The sequence below is a fragment of the Triturus cristatus genome, chromosome 2_1 (genome assembly GCF_964204655.1).
Source record: "Triturus cristatus chromosome 2_1, aTriCri1.1, whole genome shotgun sequence".
NCBI lineage: Eukaryota > Metazoa > Chordata > Amphibia > Caudata > Salamandridae > Triturus > Triturus cristatus.
In genome coordinates this window covers 999,494,724-999,515,000 of record NC_140581.1, presented here as the reverse complement: position 1 = coordinate 999,515,000, position 20,277 = coordinate 999,494,724, and the positions used below count along the sequence as shown (strand labels likewise).

Genomic DNA, 20,277 nt, shown 5'->3' with positions numbered 1-20,277 from the left:
TGAGTAGTTGTAATACAAATTATTGTTCTCTCCAGCTTTTCTTGTCTGAAGTAATGGAATGGGCAGTGTTGCACTGCTGTAGTTGAACACTGATAAAACAGAAATTCTAGCCACTGGGGACAGTCTTCTTTGGCCCTCAAACTTCGGACCTTCTCCTAATGTATCTGTCTGTGTAAACATTTATTGGAGTACACATTAATGATGCCTTACAGATGGATGTTTACGTTTTCTCCTTTACCTCTAACTTTATTTTTCTCATGAAAGATATTCATCCTTTACTATTTGATTTCCGAGGGATGTAATTATACAGCATCACAGGCACTTTGTGTTCAAGGCTCATCTATTCTATTGGAGCTTATTTGGGAATCAAATCGTTGCTTTTTCAGAGATTCCAGTCAATCAAAAATTGAGCAGCCCATATATTCTGCCACACTACTGCTGACTTATAATGTCTCTACTGACTCCCCATTTGTGCCTGTATTTACTTTAAATAGAACAATTGATGGAAAGAATGCTGAACAATGTCAAACATTCACCCCTAGTACAGAGAAACGGGCCTAAATCCTTGCTCACTTTGCCACTGGATTCATACTAGCCTGCCTGATGGGGTGTGATATTCCGAAACTGGTCCCAGGATGCTTGTTTCTGGTCCAGGGAGAACCTGGCCTGGCAGTTCAGGCTGTACTGTTCCCATGAGAAGCAGGGTCAAGACTGATTTGCATAGAGCTGGGTCCAAATTGGTATGGCTTAGTGAGCAGAAGAATGATTATGGATTCAACCCAGATCTGTGTCTGGGAGTGAGTGTCTGAAATGTTTCAGCACTCCGTCCATTATATTAATGGGTTTGCTATGTTCACCCTAAGTGGCTAGGGTATGAAATAGACGTGGGTCCCTTGCTCACTTTGCCACTAGATTCAAGCTAACCTGGCTGATGGGTAGCAGGGCGAGACTGGGCACACAAACCAGCCTTGGCAATTCTACCAGACTGCCCCATTTGGGGTAGGGGGGCGGTGGTGCTAGCGAGAAGCAGCACTGCTTCCACTTTAGCACTGCTGCCGGTTTTGATACTGGGGACGAATATTGCAGGCTATGGTATGACCAGACGTGGGTCCCTTGCTCACTTTGCGACTGGATTCAAGCTAGATTAGTTGATGGGGGTGATACTCCGAAACTGGTCCCAGGATGCTTGTTTCTGGTCCAGGGAGGACCTGGCCTGGTAGTCCGGGCTGGACTGTTCTCATGAGGAGTAGGCTTCAGACTGATATGCATATGGCTGGGTCCGAATTGGGGTGGCTTAGTGAGCAGAAGAGCCACTATATAGTTCACAGGGGAAGGAGACTCGACCCCAATTTTACAGGAAAAGAAAGAGTTCTTTGATAATAAGACAAGGAAGTTTGTGCCCAAGTGCTATGACTGCTATACCTATGGGCACACAAAAGGGGATCACAACTGTCCTAAGAGGGGACCCCAGTGTCGGCCAGTGTAGTGCTTGGGGAGAAGACGGCCCCAGTTAGTGTAGGGGATAGAGCTGAGGTTACTCTACTGTCCCCGGATTATAAAGAGATGGTGCCCAAAGCCCGCATGCCTTCCAATACTTCCAAGTATAGGCACTGGATGACCAACAGTAGGCAGAGGTTGAGGTTCTGAGGGACACAAGAACCAGTAAGACCACTGTAAGGTGTCATCTGGTGTCCTCAGAGCAGGTAACACCCAATACATTAATACATTCCACCACTTTGTAGAGGCAGAAAACTTGGAGAGTCACTACCCAGTGGCTCTGGTTCCCTTTGAGTGGGGGCATCTTTAGGTTCTCTGAAAGTACCTGTGAGCCCTTACAAGCGTGTAGATTCTCTGTTACTCATTGATCTGGAGCACACTGTCTGGAAGGAACTGGACCTCAGGTCATGGCTGGAGATGTTAGTGTTGCCTGAGTGGATGTGCTTGACTACAAGGTCCATGGATGCCCAAGAGGGTAGTAAAAGCAATCTCGAGTCTGGAAAAATGGCCAGGGCAGCTGCCAATGAAGGGAAGGGCAGGGGCATAGGAAACCAGCCCCTGAAATTCCCATGGACCAGGGTGAAGGGGCACCTGAGGATGCCAACCTAGAACCTACCAGGGAGGACATTGCTGCCTTGGGAGACCTGTCTGAATTTGCTGGATGGCAAGTTGATGGTGGGTCCTCCAGGCAGGAATTCTGTAAAGCACAGAAGTAATGATCAACTCGGGAGGGCTTAAAGCAGTTAATTGGGAGAATGACCTCCTGTTTAGTGAGCCTAAGGTTCCTGACCCTGGGGCAATCTCTTTGTTGGTGGTTCTCAGCGCTACAGAACCTTCCTACTGGGTCTGGCTCATGATATACCCCTGGCAGGATATCTGGGCCAGGACAAGACCTGTGTGACTTGTCACCCACTTTTATTAGCCCTGGATGAAGACAGCCGCAGATGCATTCTGTAGGTTTGTCCCACCTGCCAGGCCTGTGGGAAGTTAGGGAAAAAACTAAAGGCTCCCCTGGTTCCCTTACCAGTCACTGGCACCCTCTTTGAAAGAGTGGGCATCGAAATTGTTGGGCCCCGGGACCCCACAACTGCCAAAGGCAACAGGCTTATCCTGGTTTTGGTGGACCATGCCACTAGATACCGAGAGGCCATGATGCAGTGGCAAGAGCCCAGATGGAGATTTGTACCAGATGGGGGTCCCCAAAGAAATAGTGTCCGACAGGGGTACAAACTTCATGTCTGCATACCATACCTGAAGTTAATGTGAGATGAGTGTGGGGTGACATACAAGTTCTCCACACCATATCACACTCAGACCAATGGTCTTGCTGAGAGATTCAACAAGATCCTTAAAGGCATGATTATGGGCTTGCCTGAGCCCGTGAGGTAGAAGTGGAACGTCCACTTACCTTGCCTGCTTTTTGCCTACTGGGGGGAGCCACAGAAGTAAATTCAGCTTTGCACATTCAAGCTCTGCTATGGCCACCCTGTTAGGGGGTTTCTCAGTTTGGTGAAGGAGGGGTGGAGGATGTAGTCAGCTACATGCTGGTTCTCCGAAACCAGGCACAGTGCTTCTGGAAGAAGGCCTCTGAGAATCTGGAAGCCAGCCAGCACGTGATGAAGGTCTGTTATGACCAGAAGGCCACGCTGGTCAAGTTTCAGTTTGGACAGAAAGAGTGGGTAATGGAACCAGTGGAGCCCAGGGCCCTCCAAGACTGTTGGTCTCAGAATTATGAGGTGAAGGATGGAAAGGAGAAGTTCAACTAGCTGGTAGACTTCAAGACCTCCAGGAACCCCGTAAGGATACTCCTTGGGAATCGCCTTAAACCTCGCTATGAGAAGTCTGAAGTCACCATGCTCCTGGTGACAAATGATGGAGTGGAAAGGTAGAGTGAACCTCTCCCTGACCAAGAAGCAAAATGGATCAGTGGAGGGTGTCAACCTCTCCCCTACCCTGACCCCAGAGCAACAGAGGCTGTTGGGGGTAGTTTGCCTCTCTGTTGCTCTCTCGTCCCTGGGCTTACACACTTGTGTACCCACGAAATTCATACTGGAGGCAGAATGCCTATCAACAATATAATGTACAGTCTGTCAGACAAGGTGAGGGCTAGCATTAAGGAGGAAATCTCCAAAATGCTTGAATTGGGAGTGATAGAGCAATCTTGTAGTCCCTGAACCAGCCCAGTAGTACTGGCACACAAAACTGCCTCAGAGGGAAAAAAACAATTGCTAAATGCAAGTTATTCATTATTTGTAGGTTATGGATTTCAGGCTACAAATCAAAAATAATACATAACACAAAGTGCATTATGGTAAACATATACACTGGACCATGTTGTTAGTTTGTATAGGGTTATTAGAACCTCTTTATTCAAAATATTGAGATACTTATTACTCAAGTTCAAAATATATTTTGTTTTGTTTTGTCAATTTTCTTGATAAATATTGAATAATCAATATTTATCATGAAAATATTTTGAGGTTCTAATAACCCTATTTTTGATGTGTAGCCTGAAATCCATAACCTACAAATTCTGAATAACTTGCATTTAGAAATAGTTTTTTCCCCTTAGTGTAATTTTCCCTACAGCTATCAAGTGTACATGTTTAATGTAGGGGTCCCCTTTCCTTTCCAAAACACAAAACTGCCTCACCAAGTGTCGTCCCAGAACTTAGGTTTTGTGTGAACTACAGGAGGCTCAACTTACTCACCAAGACTGTGATGCTCACACTATCCCCCGAGCTGATGAGCTCATCAACAGGCTGGGGGCTGTCTGAGTACTTTTGATCGTAAACCAGGTACTGGCAGATTGTGCTGACTGAGGGGGTAAAATGGAGGTAGCATCCTCTACCCCAGAGGGCCCTTTTGTGCTACAGCATCACGAGCCTGCTGTGACCGCCAATGCGAGGCTCCAGCAATATCCGGCCATGAATCTCCGCAGAATTTTCACGCTACAGCGATGACTATCCGTAACACTCTCCTCATAGGTTCCTCCACTGAAATCTGAACTCTTCGTGATGGATTTTGAAGCGGTAACATTTTCAGCAGAACTAACCTCCATCGTGGGTGGCCTGAACTTGTGACTTTCCCCGGGTGTAACACACCCAGAAACCGTGAGGACCGTTTTGTGCTTATGGGCACTGTACTTACCTAAATATTTGAAATTGCATATCTCCGGTGCTACTGATTAGAAGTTTGTCATTTTATTTATTCAATTTTACTCTATTTTGTTATGTTGGTGTGGCATTTTTCTTGTGTTGTGTTTTCACTTTATTACTGTATTAAGTGCTGCATACTTACTTAACACATTGCTTCTAGGTTAACCCTGACTACTTTTTGTGCCAAGCTACCAGAGTGAAGCACAGGTTAATTTAGTGACTTTTGTGGTTCACCCTGACAAGGATTGTGTTTGTTGCTTAAGAAGGGTTTACACCCTCATTAATCAAAAAACTAATTTCTAACAGGCCCCAGTTTGCCAACTTGACTCTAACTTCCCTCATAACCCAACCTGCATACTTTTACTCATTTTCAGCGCTTTGAAGAAACTGAAGACAAACATGCAGTGTTTTATAAAACTCCATAATAATTAAATAAATATGATATCACATGACAATCAGTGCAAGTGCTGCTCCAGTAATTTGTTAGCTGACATGGTATAGTCATTTTCATCTTAGTGTACATTTCTTTGTATTGTTTTTGGCGGGAAGACGCATTCTGAGGTCCCAGGGAGACAAGCACTTTGCACAGACCCATTAAAAGTTCTATGCTAATGTTTTTCTGCATTGTAAAATCTGTTCCTTTATTGGCCAAGTGGAACAGTATAAACATAATGGACACTGCTATCTGTCTCTTGTTACTTCTTTGGCAAAACTACGTGAAAAAGCGTCATCCCACGCTAGCATTTTCACGCCAATCAGATATAGTGAAATCAGCAGATCTCACTGTGCTTGCACGTGTATACTCCTGTTGGTTTTCTGCCCGAAAGAACAGCGCAGGCATTTTTCTCTTCTCTGAATCTTGATTGCAAACTGAAAATATGTAGCATTGGGTGTTTGGTACTTGAAATGTGTTTTGTCGGGTTCGCGAAAGAAAAAACACAGAGGCCCAGATTTACACTGAATCACGCAAGGGAACACCATGAAAAATTGGAGTGCACTGCGCAAAGGACAGAAAATAGCACAGTGCCAGATTTAATGAGAGTCGCCTGCACATGAGAAATCTGACTGTTCTGTGTCACACAGAGCCTTGCGCAGAGGAGATTCTGCCCTGTGTAGCCTAGTATTTATACCTGAGGTATACCCTCCATTACAAATTCCTAAGTGTAGACACAAGCACAGTGATTGGACATACAGGATAAAGTACCCATGTTACAGGTAGGCCCATCTAGGGTGACCAACCGTCCATAAATTTCATGGACCGTCCATTATTTGGACCTCTTGTCAGTTGTCCGTGATGATCTCTTTCACGGATGCCTTTTGTCTGTAATTCTGGACCTTGGAGCGGCTGTGCTGCCCCCCCCAGCAAGAAGCCTCAAAGTTCTGTAATGTTCACTATTTGGGACTGCAGCAGTCCCTCCCCAACTTGGCACAGATTGCTATCGGCTCATTATCATTCTGATTGCCAGCGATTATCACATACAGAATGTTAATGGGCCTCTCTGTGTAGGTATAGCATTTGCTGGGCCTCCTCCTGTCCCAGCCTAGGGCATGGCATACTGCTTTTATTCAGGGGCTGGTGAAAGTCACCAGGGACCAAACTCTGGGGAGGGTGGCACTTCTTACAGGGTTAAATGCACAGACTTCAGATCCCTGCATGCCAGCAATTTACAGGCTAAAAACTTCGATTTACCTCTGGTGATTAATGTATCTGTTTGTGAGATTTGAGTTTTGTTTTAGCTGAGTTTTGACTCATCATAATGTTGTACAGCTAGTGTGCCTCCAGTGAAGCACAATGGTTAACATGCAGATAAATATTTTTTATTTATGTACTCAGCTCAGTGGATTGCTGTTTTTGTCACAGGGGCCCTTTCGTAGATTGCCTTCATAAAATACAATCCTAAAATAATGCAGTGAGCTATGAACCAAAATCAAATAGCAGCATAGAAACTGCAAGGCACAGGTTTACAGTTTTCTTGTTCTTCTCTAATCTTTAATTATTCTGAGGTTGCTAATTAGGGTCCCCTTTGATAATAATAATAATAATTACTTATTAGTAAACAGAACCCCAAACACTATGTTATGTTTTAAATCCAGAGTTTGTACTTCTCCAGACTAAACAGTCTTTACATATAATGCCTACCAGTATGGATGGCATGTAACTCCTATGCATTGTAGTCCTCATTGTCCTAAGCAGGGCCACTAGAATTATGTGTCCAGAGAGGACTAAATTATGAGGCAGGGTGGAGTAAATTATGCAGCAAGAAAAGGCAAATTATTTGGCGTAATGCAGCACATTTTGTAATAGTATTACTTATTTTGTGATTTTTGAACTTGTTAACACTGTCTGGGCAGAGGTTTTACCTCATTAATGCCATTTTAACACCCAAACACAGCAATAAGCAACAGATAGTTGATCAGTCACCCTTTGCAAAGGGACTACCACTGCGCAGAAATATGTGTTGCTGCGTTTTTAGTAACTTTTGAATCATTTGAGCTAAAATCTGCAGAATATGCATCAGATGATGGATTTTGTGGCCAATGCAGCAAATCTATAATTATGCAAAAATCGCAGTGTCCACACAATGGAATAATTCCAGTTGCCCTGGTCTCAGGTAACATTTCCTATACATTGGCTTACACACTTATACAGGCCACTTTGTCTGTATAATATGTGAGCCATCACCTCTCTCTTTCTCTCCTGGTTCCCACTCCCAGGACCTTCCTCCCCTTCCAACTATGCCTCGATCTACTTGCAAGTCTGTTTACCCTTTACATGTGCTGCAATAGTATGTTCATGTCCCCACAGAAAACAACCGTCTTAGAATATTAAACTGAAGGCCAGTGCTTTGGCCAAGTTAAGTTAGCTCCGTCAGCCTTAAAAGATGTTTGAGTTGATCTTTATTTTGCTGTTCCAGTCTCAGTTTTCATAAATATGACTGCTAGCTTGCTGAGGAACCAGGGATTGGAGTACCTTTTTTTGCGAGGCTGCAGAAAACTGTACAAACCATTTTGCTCTAAGCAATGCCCAACCACTGCCTCAACAGTTTTATTAGAGTAGAGTTTATGAGATGTCAGTTTATTACGCAATGGATGCAAAATAAAATTGTTTTACAAGGTTAAACATGAAGCAGGCTATGAATCTACCTTTCCTGAACTGCATGATAATGAGCTCTCCCTCATTATGACCACTGTGTGTTTATGTTGCTTTTTCATGGCTCTGCATGACCAGATGTCCAGAGGTTTACTGTGTCTAGCATGCTGTCTCGTGATTCACTGTGTGTCGAGGCTGCTGTGAAATGATACACTGTGTTCAAGCACCTGAATGATGATTCATGGTTTGATCAGGCTGATATATGAGGATTCTCTGTCTGTCCAGGCTTCTTTACGATTTTTGCTGGTGTGACTTGGCTTCTGTCCAAAGGCTTACTTAGTCGTAGTGAGCTGTCTGATGATGAAATGTGACCAGGCTACTGTATGATGGTTGGTAGTGTGATGTGGCTGCTATTGCATGCCAACGCTGCTATCACTCTGACCAATTTTATGGGTAGGATGCTGCTTGATGTGCCAAGTCTTGGTCGAGTTATGCCACAATATGTTTTGAGCTAGCCCAGCACATAGTATCTTTTAAGCTGTACTTTAATATAGCTTTGAGGGTGCTTGGGGGCTATTTTATGAGACTTTGTGGGGCATATTTGCACTAACATGGATTGCACATGCAGAAGAAGCATTTAAATTGGCCCAGATTGGCTTGGGGATGGTTTTTTGAGGCTAAAATGAATTGTATTATGAGCTAGCCCAGCACATAGTATCTTTTAAGCTGTACTTTAATATAGCTTTGAGGGTGCTTGTGGGCTATTTTATGAGACTTTGTGGGGCATATATTTGCACTAACATGGATTGCACATGCAGAAGAAGCATTTAAATTGGCCCAGATTGGCTTGGGGATGGTTTTTTGAGGCTAAAATGAATTGTATTATGAGCTAGCCCAGCACATAGTATCTTTTAAGCTTTACTTTAGTATAGCTTTGAGGGTGTTTGGGGGCTATTTTATGAGACTGTGTGGTGCATATTTGCATTAACATGGATTGCACATGCAGAAGAAGTATTTAAATTGGCCCAGATTGGCTTGGGGATGGTTTTTTGAGGCTAAAATGAATTGTATTATGAGCTAGCCCAGCACATAGTATCTTTTAAGCTTTACTTTAGTATAGCTTTGAGGGTGTTTGGGGGCTATTTTATGAGACTGTGTGGTGCATATTTGCAATAACATGGATTGCACATGCAGAAGAAGTATTTGAATTGGCCTAGATTGGCTTGGGGATGGTTTTTTGAGGCTAAAATGAATTGTATTAGGACAGCCTCTGAAATACAATATTAGGGTTAATACAAAAAAATAGATACTGAAGGAAAGTCTTTAAGCACATCATGGTTTGGGTGAGTCTCATGAAGCAGCATGAGAATTAACAGTTTATAGGTAAGTAGACTTAGGCTGGTGTGACAAGAATAAAATACGATCTGGGTACTGCAATACACAGTGGATTGTTTGAGGTGGGACATCGTGGAATGGGAGAATACTCATGGATGTGTCTTTACTTTTCTAATAGTTACCATTGTTTAAGGAGTTAACTGTCTCCCCATCTGAGGACTTCCAGCCTTCAGTGGTGTATGAGCATTGATCACGGTCATTGATGAAAGGCTTCTTAAACTCATTGTGATCTGAATACATAGCCTAGTGCCCAGATGTCTTAACCATCTTTCATATCAAAATAACTTGCAGTCTTTGTGCTAATCTCCCCAGGTTTAAACCACTCTACTTTCCCATTCACACATGATTGTATAATAGGAGGGACTTTATAGAATTTAGAAATAAGGAGTCTGAATGTTTAAATTGGACATATGAGGCACATCAGAAATTCACCCCTCACTTTCTAGCCGGTGGTGGGAAATGCCCTTAACACAGGTTGCCAAAGTTCTGATTCACCTGTAGGCCCACTCGAGACAAGCCAAGATATTTTAATTTATTTACAGAGACATATAAACTTGGTCAGATACTTTCATCTAGTAAGTTCATCTCTGCCACCATGTACTTAATTCACTGAGCCGCAATGTAGAAGATGTGTAAAAATCCTGGTAATGCCGCCTCTAGCCTTCACCCTTTCTATGTCAAGAAATTGGGTACTGATAATGGCAAAATGTTCCTCTTTAACAGAATAAATGTGATAATGAACAACAGAACACCATGTATCTCCTCTAAATCTCCACCCACAAGAATACCCTAAATGTATTAACTTCACACCATTGCACAACCAGCCTAGGACCAAGTGCACAAAAAGTCTAGCAAATTATCACACATACTACCCAGTCTTATCATGAGTTTGAGTTGAGAAGGTGAATGGGCAATAAAGATTTCCCATACATTTTGTTTTCCGCTTGTCACAAGTGCTATGTGTTCAAGAATTGAGGGCAAAATGTCAGGCTGTATCATCTGACAAATATCTGCTTATTCCTTTAACATGTGGATTGGTGTTTACAAAGTCTCTAACTTTGCAGCCAAAGACAGAATAGTAAAGTGGACTGCCTTGTTTTTATAGTGGTAAAGGGCGTGTGAAAACAAAGGCTGTAAGCTGTCAGTTGTTTTGTAACACACAACTTTTAAATACCTGTAAATTAACTGTGCAACTGTTTCAAAACATATCAGCAGTTAGGAAATCACAATTGGGCTACTTGTTTGTAATTCAGAATTGTGCTGGATTCAGAGTTTTAATATGATCAAAACAATCAAGACACTTTACTTGGTGATGTTCAAATGATACATATTTGCTGAAACAACATTTCTACACAATATTGTTTGTGTGCTATATAGTTTTATCAGTAAAACTGCATGTTGGCATTTTGCTTCCATTTCAATTGAAAATGTTCTGTATGTAAAAGACACTGTCTCCTTCTGACCTACAATAATGTCTCAGCAACTTATACAGTTCCTAGTCTGTAGCACACTTCTGTGTATCAATGAGAATCTGCAGTTTTCATCTATCAGAAATGAAACAGTCCAATCAGTATACTATTTCCCATATACAGGTAAAATAGGGAGGGCTGATATATGGCCAGCCAGGGCATTATATAGTAATGTCAACTCGTATCTAGCTGTTCTGGCCCACAATAATACCTTAACACTCAGTAGCGTGCAGCCAATGTTAGCTCATGCAGTCTGGTTAATAAATGTCTTTTCCTGCTTAATGCTCTTACCTCACCCAAGACCTGACCACTATTGGTCTTATCCAACACTCAGTACTGTACCAGCCCCTAAACCATTCATCACCAGCTGAACAGACATGTAATGGGGGAGGCTCCCTGGGCACGACGGAACCCCGTCCCGGGCCTTTGGCGGAGCGGCAGGTCGGGGCCCATGACTGGAGCACCCGACCCGGGGCCCTGCGGGGTCCCTGGACCCAGTCGGGGCTCCTGTGCCTCTGAGCCCGGAAGCCCCGGCTGGGTCCAGGGGACCCGCCGGGCCCCGGGTCGGGTGCTCCAGCCTTGGGCCCGGTTCCCCGGCCTGCTGCTCCGCCAAAGGCCCGGGACGGCTTTCCGGACCCATAAAGCTGGCTACTCGGAGATTAGCACTCTAGTCCAGCACCGCAGGTCCCAATTAGCTACATTCTATGTGTGCTGCTTTACATCTCTCAGTGGCACTCAGATATGAGATGCTAGCAACAAAGTCCATCCAAGCAGGTCTTCCTGACCACTTCTGTCACCAAACATGGCTGCCCAGGACCATGAACTGTAAACAAAATATCAGACTGGACAACCCAGTGCAGTAACCATATAAATAGATTATGATCATATGAAATACCACAAATAGGCCTGCACAGTTGCTCAAAGCTGTGCATGTACCGAAAAACCGTGAAGTGCACGATTGTGGCAACCTAATATAAACTTATTTTGACTTGAACTTAAGTTGGTTGTCTATTACTTACTTATATACTATTACTCGACCTCCTCCGATGTGTCTCTAAAAATGACCTTTTTTCACACATTTTATCCTGAATTTTGACCTTTTGTCCTGAATTTTGACCCTTTGTCCTTAATTTTTACATTCACTGTCCTGAATTTGCACCCATGCAAGTTGGTCACCCTAGGTACATCAGGAAATATTTTGGTTGACTGCCTGCTTGCGCCTGCTTTCCTTTGCCATTAGAATTGGGGGAAAAGCCTGATGACACTATTTCGGTAAATCTGGTGTTGCACCAAAACCTAAGGCTTTTGAGCTGGCCTGCCCCGGACACGCCTCCTTGCATATATTAGCGGGAGAGTGGCGCAGAGGTGTTTGGGCACACCTCGAGGATCAAGTTTCAATGCAAAATAGTTTATGTGCTTGAAAGTTGAGACATTGATGCTGTTTGCGGTGTTTTGTGATGCTTTGCGTTGCTTAGCAATACGCAAGCGTTAGTGAAACTCCTTAATAAAAATCTCTACATTTACAGCTTTGAAATGAGCAGAAATAAAATGTACTATGATCGAATATGACATGCTTAGTTCTTTGTCACATTATCGACCAACGAAATGTCGATTTTCACATATATTATAACATGATATAGTCAAGAAAAGAGTGAGTAACTCTGTCATGACAATATTTCCGAGTCGATATAAAGGTTCATATATTATAATGGCAGGAATGGCCTGTACAACCTCACTGCCGTCTTCTGACTGCTCTTGGCCTCTGTCAGCTTAATGCATGACTTTGTCAAGCATCTGCCTCTACACATAGATGCCAGTACTAGTGGAATGCAGAGTTTTTTCTGCGCATGCCTAGTTGGTTAAGTTGAGGTCAATATCGGTTACGAGAAGTACCCCAAATTGTTGCCATTTGATACCGCTATGCAAATGTGGCAAAAAACCTTTCCATTTCCTGCTGCAGGATGTCTCTGGGCAAAGCATCCCGCAGCAGGAAATGGGAAGCCGAAGACTGCAGTGCGTCAACCAATGGTGGGTTACCGGTGAGGGTGGCCACAGCAGTGCCTTGTTTGATGGCTCAGAGAGGTGCTAGGGATGGGGTGGGCAGGGTGTTCTGGCGCACAGAGAACACTGTTGTTCAAGCTTTCCAGCCTGGCATCTTTTGGGATGGGTTTTGAAAGAAGTGTGTGAGTTTTGGGCATAGGGCAGCAGGAATTGCTGATTCTGGCTTGTAGGTCGCCGGCTTCTAAAAGGGATCAGGGTGGACAATTACCAACCAGCACCATTCTTTGCTCCATCCATTGCCCTGAGTGACCTAAAAATACTTTTTAAGACTACAGATAGCTGCATGTAGCTTCAAACAAAATACGTATAATTGAGGGCCTGCAGACTACACAATTTTGCACAAAACTGGCGGCCACCTTCTAGACCACTTTTCCAACTTTCTGAATCCTGCCTCATATTTTCTTTCTTAATGAAACACTGGGGCATGTTCACAAAGGTTAACATGCATTTGTAGATCTACTCTTCTGCATATTTCTATTACACCTAAGTGTAAATCTACACTTTTTTACTATTCACCAATTTCAAGAGTAGATTTACACCAAAGTTTAGACTTGCACGTCTTCACCCACTGGTGGAGAATCCTACAAAAGAATGTACACGCGTAAGCTAACTACTAGTAACTTTTCAGATGTAGGTGAAGAACTCCATCATTGTGGCACAGATCTCCCTATGAATCTTAAATTTTATAATTCTTAAAGGACACATTTTTTTTTAAATCCCACCATCTGTAAAAATGTGTTTTACTATGCAAAAGTATTAAATTAATTTAAATTATTTTCATTTTTATAGACGTATAAAAAGAGTATTTATATTTCAAATGAAGGATATTATTGAATTTTAAAATAATGAAATATTTGCACTAATTATTTAAAATATTTTCAATGTTAAAACATATATGTATATATTTTAAATGCCAAAATAAATGTATTAATAGTTCCTATAGATTGTGATTTAAAGTCCCTGTCTCCATTATTTTCTATGTGAGTGAGTCGTAGTACTTGTGTGTAGCAATGTGTGTTACTTGACTTACTCCAAGGCTGAGTTGAAGTACATTTACTACTGTTTTGATACCTTAAGGGCTGTGGAAACGTTATGTGCAGCTTACGAATGACAATGTACTTACTCTTTTGTGGGTGGATGTAGTGTACTACCCCTTACCAAAACCCTCTTTAAATTTCCCTATAGCCCTCACATTTGTAGTAAGCATTCCCCATTTTCCAGGCACTCCCCCTTTTCTCTTCCACATTTACTGTGTAGTGTCTCTCATCCATGTTTATCCCATTCTGCAAGCCGCTTTCAAAGCCAAGGCAAAACTTATTAGGAAATTGAATGGTTCGATGAAGTGTGATTTACATTTGTGAAATGATGCCACTGCCAGCCCAATGAGCCACTTCTCTCAGTAGATGCGAGTCCTCTATCCTTGATGAGCGATTTTGTTATTTTATACAGGATGGAATAAAGGCTATCTGGGCTCCCACAGCCACCTTGCATTCTCAGTCGCGGCCGGCATGACTCGCCAGTGGTGGGACGGGGGGGGGGGGGGGTGTCCCATGGGAAGGGGGTCGAGCGGGGGAGGTTTCATTTTATTTATTTATTTTTTTAAATAACTTACCTTAGCCGCCCAATCTGGTTCTGCGTCATCTCTGCTCCTCGCAGCCGCAGGAAGCAGGAAGAAGGCAGCCTCCCTACCTCCCCTAAGCCAATCACAATGCTGCAATGGCAGTGTTGTGAGTGGCTGGGGAGGCCGTTTTCTCCATGCAGGCTGCATGCAGCCTACATGGAGAAAATGGCAGGTTTGGTTCGGCCCCAGAGGGCCGATCAAACAGTCAGAGCCTGCAACATTGGGCTAGCCACTCCTCCCCTGCACTGTTGCAGGACCGCCCGCCCCCAACCAAACTCTTCTGCTTTCTCACAGTGCGAGAAGCAGTAATGTTACTGCTTCTCTCACTGCGAGAAAGCAAGTGGGGCGATGCTCCACCGCCCACATGGAGGAGCCTCCCCTGTGCATTCTCCTGGGCTTAGACGAATAGCTCGACCTTCTACAAAAGATTGTTGCAGGTTGTTTCAGATGTTTTATTCCGAGTCAGTCTTGGGTGAGAGATAGCCTCTCCTGCAGAGTTCCTTGTTGAGAAGACAGTAATGTGCCGGAGCTATTAGATGGACTTACAGTTTGTAGGATCATCACCGCACGCCAAGTCATAACAGATACTGTCTTTATTCCTGGGCTTTTCACATACAAATCATTGCTTTGCTTTCAGGTGCGTTAAACTAATTAGTTGAAGGGAAATAAAACAAGACTACAACACCCAAAATTCTTTAGGTGGGCACAGAATTGAAAATAGTGTCCAGAACTATATGGAAGGAGAGGGTCACCCTAAACGTTTGCCTTCCATGATTCTGCTTTTCAAAGGGATTTAAAAGTATTAAATGTGATGTCCATAGCTAACCTGCTCAGGGTTCAATCGGGGAAGGTCCAATCCCAAATAAGGACAGGAAAACATGGTGTAATGTAATCAACATGTGTGCAATGAAACAGCCTGAGTCTCAAAATTCCAAAGCTCTCAACAAGGACAAGTGCAAGGAAGATGAACAAGAAGAGGCTAACTGCAGTATTTTTCCACTGACAACAGACAAACATGCACACTGAGGTACCCGTGCGCACACACTCACACACACATACTCAATCTCTATGTGTTATCCTGTGGCAAATGTTCAGTCCAATTGCAATAGGCACTCTTAGGAAGATAACATCATTTATGTGTGTATGTGGTATTTCTACAGCGCAAACCTTACCAAAAGGCAGCAGAGCGCTGAACAGAGAGAGTCAAAGAGAAGCATACGGTCAATAGGGCCTAAATCTGTCTGTCTGTCTGTCTGTCTGTCTGTCTGTCTATCTATCTATCTATCTATCTATCTATCTATCTATCTATCTATCTATCTATCTATCTATCTATCTATCTATCTATCTATCTCTCTCTCTCTCTCTCTCTCTCTCTCTCTCTATATATATATATATATATATATATATATATATATATATATATATATATATATATATATATATATATATATATATATATATATGGTACATACTACACTCCTCCATTTTGTGTCGGAAGAAAAAACTTAGAGACACATAATATATGGAAGGCAAACACAGGGGACGAAAAGAGAAGATATCCTTGCTCTCTGGACAGTACTAGTTCAACAGACTAGTTAGGATATGACCCACACATTTTATCGCTTTGTTTTTGTGAGTCTTTTAAGAGACGTAATATGTTGTTGAAGTAAAAACAATAGGATGCAACAAGGTATGAGAGAAGGGGCTAATTAGCATACAACCATGATTGTTTCAATTCATTTCTATGTCTTCCCTCTTACTTAGTTGTGTCTTACTCCTCAATTTCCAGCAGTAAGACACATGTGCTCACAGAATAAGCTTTGTGGATCAGGCCCATAATTTGTAGTAGCTACCAATATTTCAGCTGGCCATGTCTCCAAAAATAATTAGAAGGGATAATTAAAATAAAAGCTGCAAATGCTTGAAATGGTCGTCTCAAGAAAGAGGTGCCCTCACAGAAATATGGTTTAGAATGCGAAAATATATTGAAAAGTGCAGGGACAGAGGGGTTTTTAATACTTTCAATAGGAAATCAATGGTCTCTGTATCTACCAGATTAGAAAGCAAGACATACACACTTTCGTGATTTTAATATCCTTGTTTCATTGACTCTTCTAGGAAGATGAATTGCACAATTTACATGATTCCCTTTTTAGTTTTGAGCTGTCCCTTTGAATGGGTTCAAGGCTGTTGCTGAAAAAATAAAATTACTTTATTGAGAAATCGCAGGTCAGGTCCCTTCCATTATCTAAAACGGTGCCCCTCACATCTGTCATCCTTCAGGATTTCCACTGATTCCTTAGATCAGCATTCCACCACTAAAATCGGGATTCAATCTTAGGTCAAAATTCTTCCCATAGTGCTAGATTCTCCCTACCTCCATTGCTCCCCTCCACTAGTTTCGGTATAGGGAATTCCCCCGTGAAACAGATCGTATTTACCTGTAGTTTCAAGTGGGTAGTCTGAACTAAGAAGCACTTTGGGTAGCTTCTAGCCACTATTATGTGGGAGTCCAGCGAACAAAACGGAAATCAGCGTGCCATGGTCCAGAGGCCTTCTAACCTCGGTGTTGTGGGATGGTAACTTCAGAGATGGGGTCCTTGGGAGGAAAAGGAACCTAATGTAAGAATGCCCTGTGACGCAAACATCTGCAGAGTAGGTTCAGCATTCCCACCTTTTCCATCTTTTCTCACACCCAGCATTAAACAAGAACCAATGAGGAAGAATATTTGTGTTTAGTTTCGGAATCTAAATAGCGCCATTTTTATCCAGACTCATGTGTGGCTGAAAAAAAATGTTTGTCTCGTCTGCATAATCCTCATAACAGCAGTGGAATAGGTCGTTGAGAAGTCCTTTGTACCTGGCCCTGCATTTACCCGCATCCTCCTTTCACAGTGCTGTGCCGCATTGTCCTGCTTAGGGATGGGCGAAGCATTCTGAGGAAACGCAGAAGTACACCATCATCCCACAGAGGAGCTTCACATGCAAAGCATTCGCTGTGAGATATTATGATGTTATGTCATGTCTGCAAAGTTTCACAAATGTTTTGAGATTTCTCGTGGTTAGCAAACCACCATCAAAAACCAACACATTTAGGAAATTCCTATTTCGCTGCATGTTTTGACTCCATTTCCCCCCATTTTTCTTTACATGGAAGCAGAATTCCACCCAAAAACACGCCCAAGCCTTGTCATGTTTTATATGTCCAGGTAGGCTTAATATTTTGATGTCATTTGGACTGACTGACTGAATTATTTATTAAGCGCGCTATTGCAGAGGCGTCTTGGCGCTGAGCGAGGATTAGGAGAGGCTGCTCCTGAACTAGGAATTTGTGAAAAGGCAAGTTTTTAATGCCTTTCTGAACAGGGTCTTGTTAGCTTGCAAGCGTAGCTCTGTAGGGAGGGATTTCCATAGCTTTGCCGCTTGAAATGAAAAACCCTTGCCTCCCCATCGGGCTCTTTTTATCTTAGGGAGGCAGACCAGCCCTAGATTGCCAGATCTTAATGCGTGGGTCGGTACATACCCTGGAAAGAGGGATTTGATGCAAAAGTCTGTTGTCCACCTCCATTAAGTTCCTTCAATCATCTGGGAATCTTTACTATTATATAGATGTGTGCATTATACATTTGTTCTTCACCTTCCCTGCTTTGCTCATGTGTCCTTTTACACATGCTTCTTAACTGAACAGTGAGAAATATACGTTATCTCAGTAACTTGGGTATGTTAACACTATTTCACAACATACTACAATCAGCAACATGCACAAGTGTTGAAAGAAACCTTTCCTATAGCCTGTTCTGTGTTCCCTATGTAAACAATAAATGCTTTTCTAACCTTTCCCTGTTGACCCTCCTCCCAGGACTGCCCACCAGAGGCGGGGGATTTTCGCGCCCAGCAATGCTCTGCTCACAACGACGTCAAGTACCAAGGCCTGCTTTATGATTGGCTGCCTGTGTACAACGATCCAGAAAACCCATGTTCACTCAAATGTCAGGCGAAAGGAACTAGCCTGGTGGTTGAGCTGGCGCCCAAGGTACTCGACGGAACCCGATGCTATACTGAATCCCTGGACATGTGCATCAGTGGCTTGTGCCAGGTGAGCTGCCTCATGGCTCCTACTTTTACAAGACTGCTTGAATTGTCCCAATGTCTTCCCTTTGTCTCCAAATTTCTAATTTTCAGTGTCCTAAAGCTATTGTTCAGTTTGGGCGTTATTGATGTGCAATATGCTATGTTACAAACAACCCTCCTAAATTCTTCCCTCATCTATCCCTCCTTTGACTCATCCCAAACCTCATTTTACTACTATGATCTCCCGAGTCCATTTCTAGATATTCTTCCTTCCTCCATCTCTCCTTATACTCATCCCAAACCTCCTCTTACTACTATGATCTACTAATGAACACTTTCTAGATGTTTCCCTCTTCTATACCCCCATTATCCTTTTCAATCCAACTAACAGACTTGCATGTCCAGCTCTCAAATTAACTCAAATTTCACTGTATTAACCCACAACTAATTCTGTTTGGGATCCGGAATAGCGTGCTACTTGCAGGAAAGCGCTTCGACATCTTGTCTGGGGTAGTAAGCGCTATAGAAATACAATTACAATTTCATGTCATGTCATGTTATGTATAACTGTAACCCAAACAATCCAACCTTGTATTGGTATGTTAATATGGTTTAAGGAAAAGTATAAAGTGTACATATTTCACTGTTAAATGCATTCGTTTTTTTTCCCACTGTACGACTTACTTCATTTGACTTTTACTCAAAAATATACGGCCTGATTCACAAAGGTAAACTTACACTTTTGTACGTTTTTGCACTCGCAGTGCAGACCTCAGAGCATAAAAAGATAGGCCTGTCCTATCCTGGGCAGCTATTCTCTATGCACCAGGTGTTCTCCCAATCTACCTTTCACAGCCACTTAGCAAGGAAATGAAAAAAACACTGCTGAAATTAAGATTTGGCCTAATCCCCCTAAAGCTTATTGGTATGGCCAGAGGGGACTCGAGGATAACCGGCAATGGAGACTCTGTGATAGGGGAGATGAATCCTTGTCTCACATTCTCTGCATTTGCAAAAAGCTAAATCCGGTCAGAAAATTCTGGTTGCATCCAAATATTTGAAGTACTAAATATCCAGACTTGCCATGACGCCATACAATCCTGCTTGAAAGGTGAATACACACAATTATCTGCTCACTTTTTGGAATTTCTTAAAGCCACATTATCATTTCTGCACACGACCCAGACCCTGCCAGATGACAGATAATAGTGCTGCAATAGGTAGGGCGAGTCAAATTTTAGAAAAGGGGTGGTTTATGCATGGCTGTCTTGGCAGCATTATATGCCCCCAGGCAAAGCAATGCACTGGGCCCTGCCTACAAAACCACTCACAGGAATAAAAATGTTTAACAGAAAATGTGTGTTAAATTCTGGTCTGAATTAGGCCCCTATGCTCGTGGGGCCCCCGGACAACTGTCCAGCGTGCCCATGTGTTAAGACAGCACTGGGTTTAGGCTGCCTCGTCGCTATGCATTCAGCACTTTTTCCGACTTACATAAATGGGCTTTTCATAACATCGAAATAGAAGCCAAACTGCACTTTAAGTACATTATATCTTGCCTCCTAAGAGTAGGCCAACTTGAAAGCATGCAGCATTTTATTGTTCCTACTATAGAAAGTGCACCATAATACATGGCAAAAGTTGTGCTCTACATTTTAACTATATTGGGTTTTTATAAGCAGTTTTTAAAAAATATGTATGCATCGATTGACAAACTAAAAATGTTTAGATATTGATCTTTCAAGAAGTTCTTTTTTTTCATTCTTTTTGCTGCACTGTTGTAATCCATCCATCCATCCATCCATCCATCCATCCCGTTTCCCCAGGTTTACACTTGGGAATCTTCTTAAATGGTAGCTTTACATGAGCAATCCTACTGCCCTTTGCTTACTCTGATGGATTTTTGCAAGAGTG

General features: G+C 42.7%; 1 protein-coding gene across 1 annotated transcript in view; it reads left to right on the top strand.

The window, feature by feature from the left end:
* ADAMTSL1 (ADAMTS like 1) overlaps window positions 1-20,277 on the top strand; it is a 731,209-nt gene that overhangs the window by 270,503 nt on the left and 440,429 nt on the right. Inside the window, exon 4 of the mRNA XM_085634733.1 lies at window positions 18,152-18,388. Coding sequence (XP_085490859.1) covers window positions 18,152-18,388 — 237 coding nt within the window. The remainder of the gene's footprint in view (window positions 1-18,151; window positions 18,389-20,277) is intronic.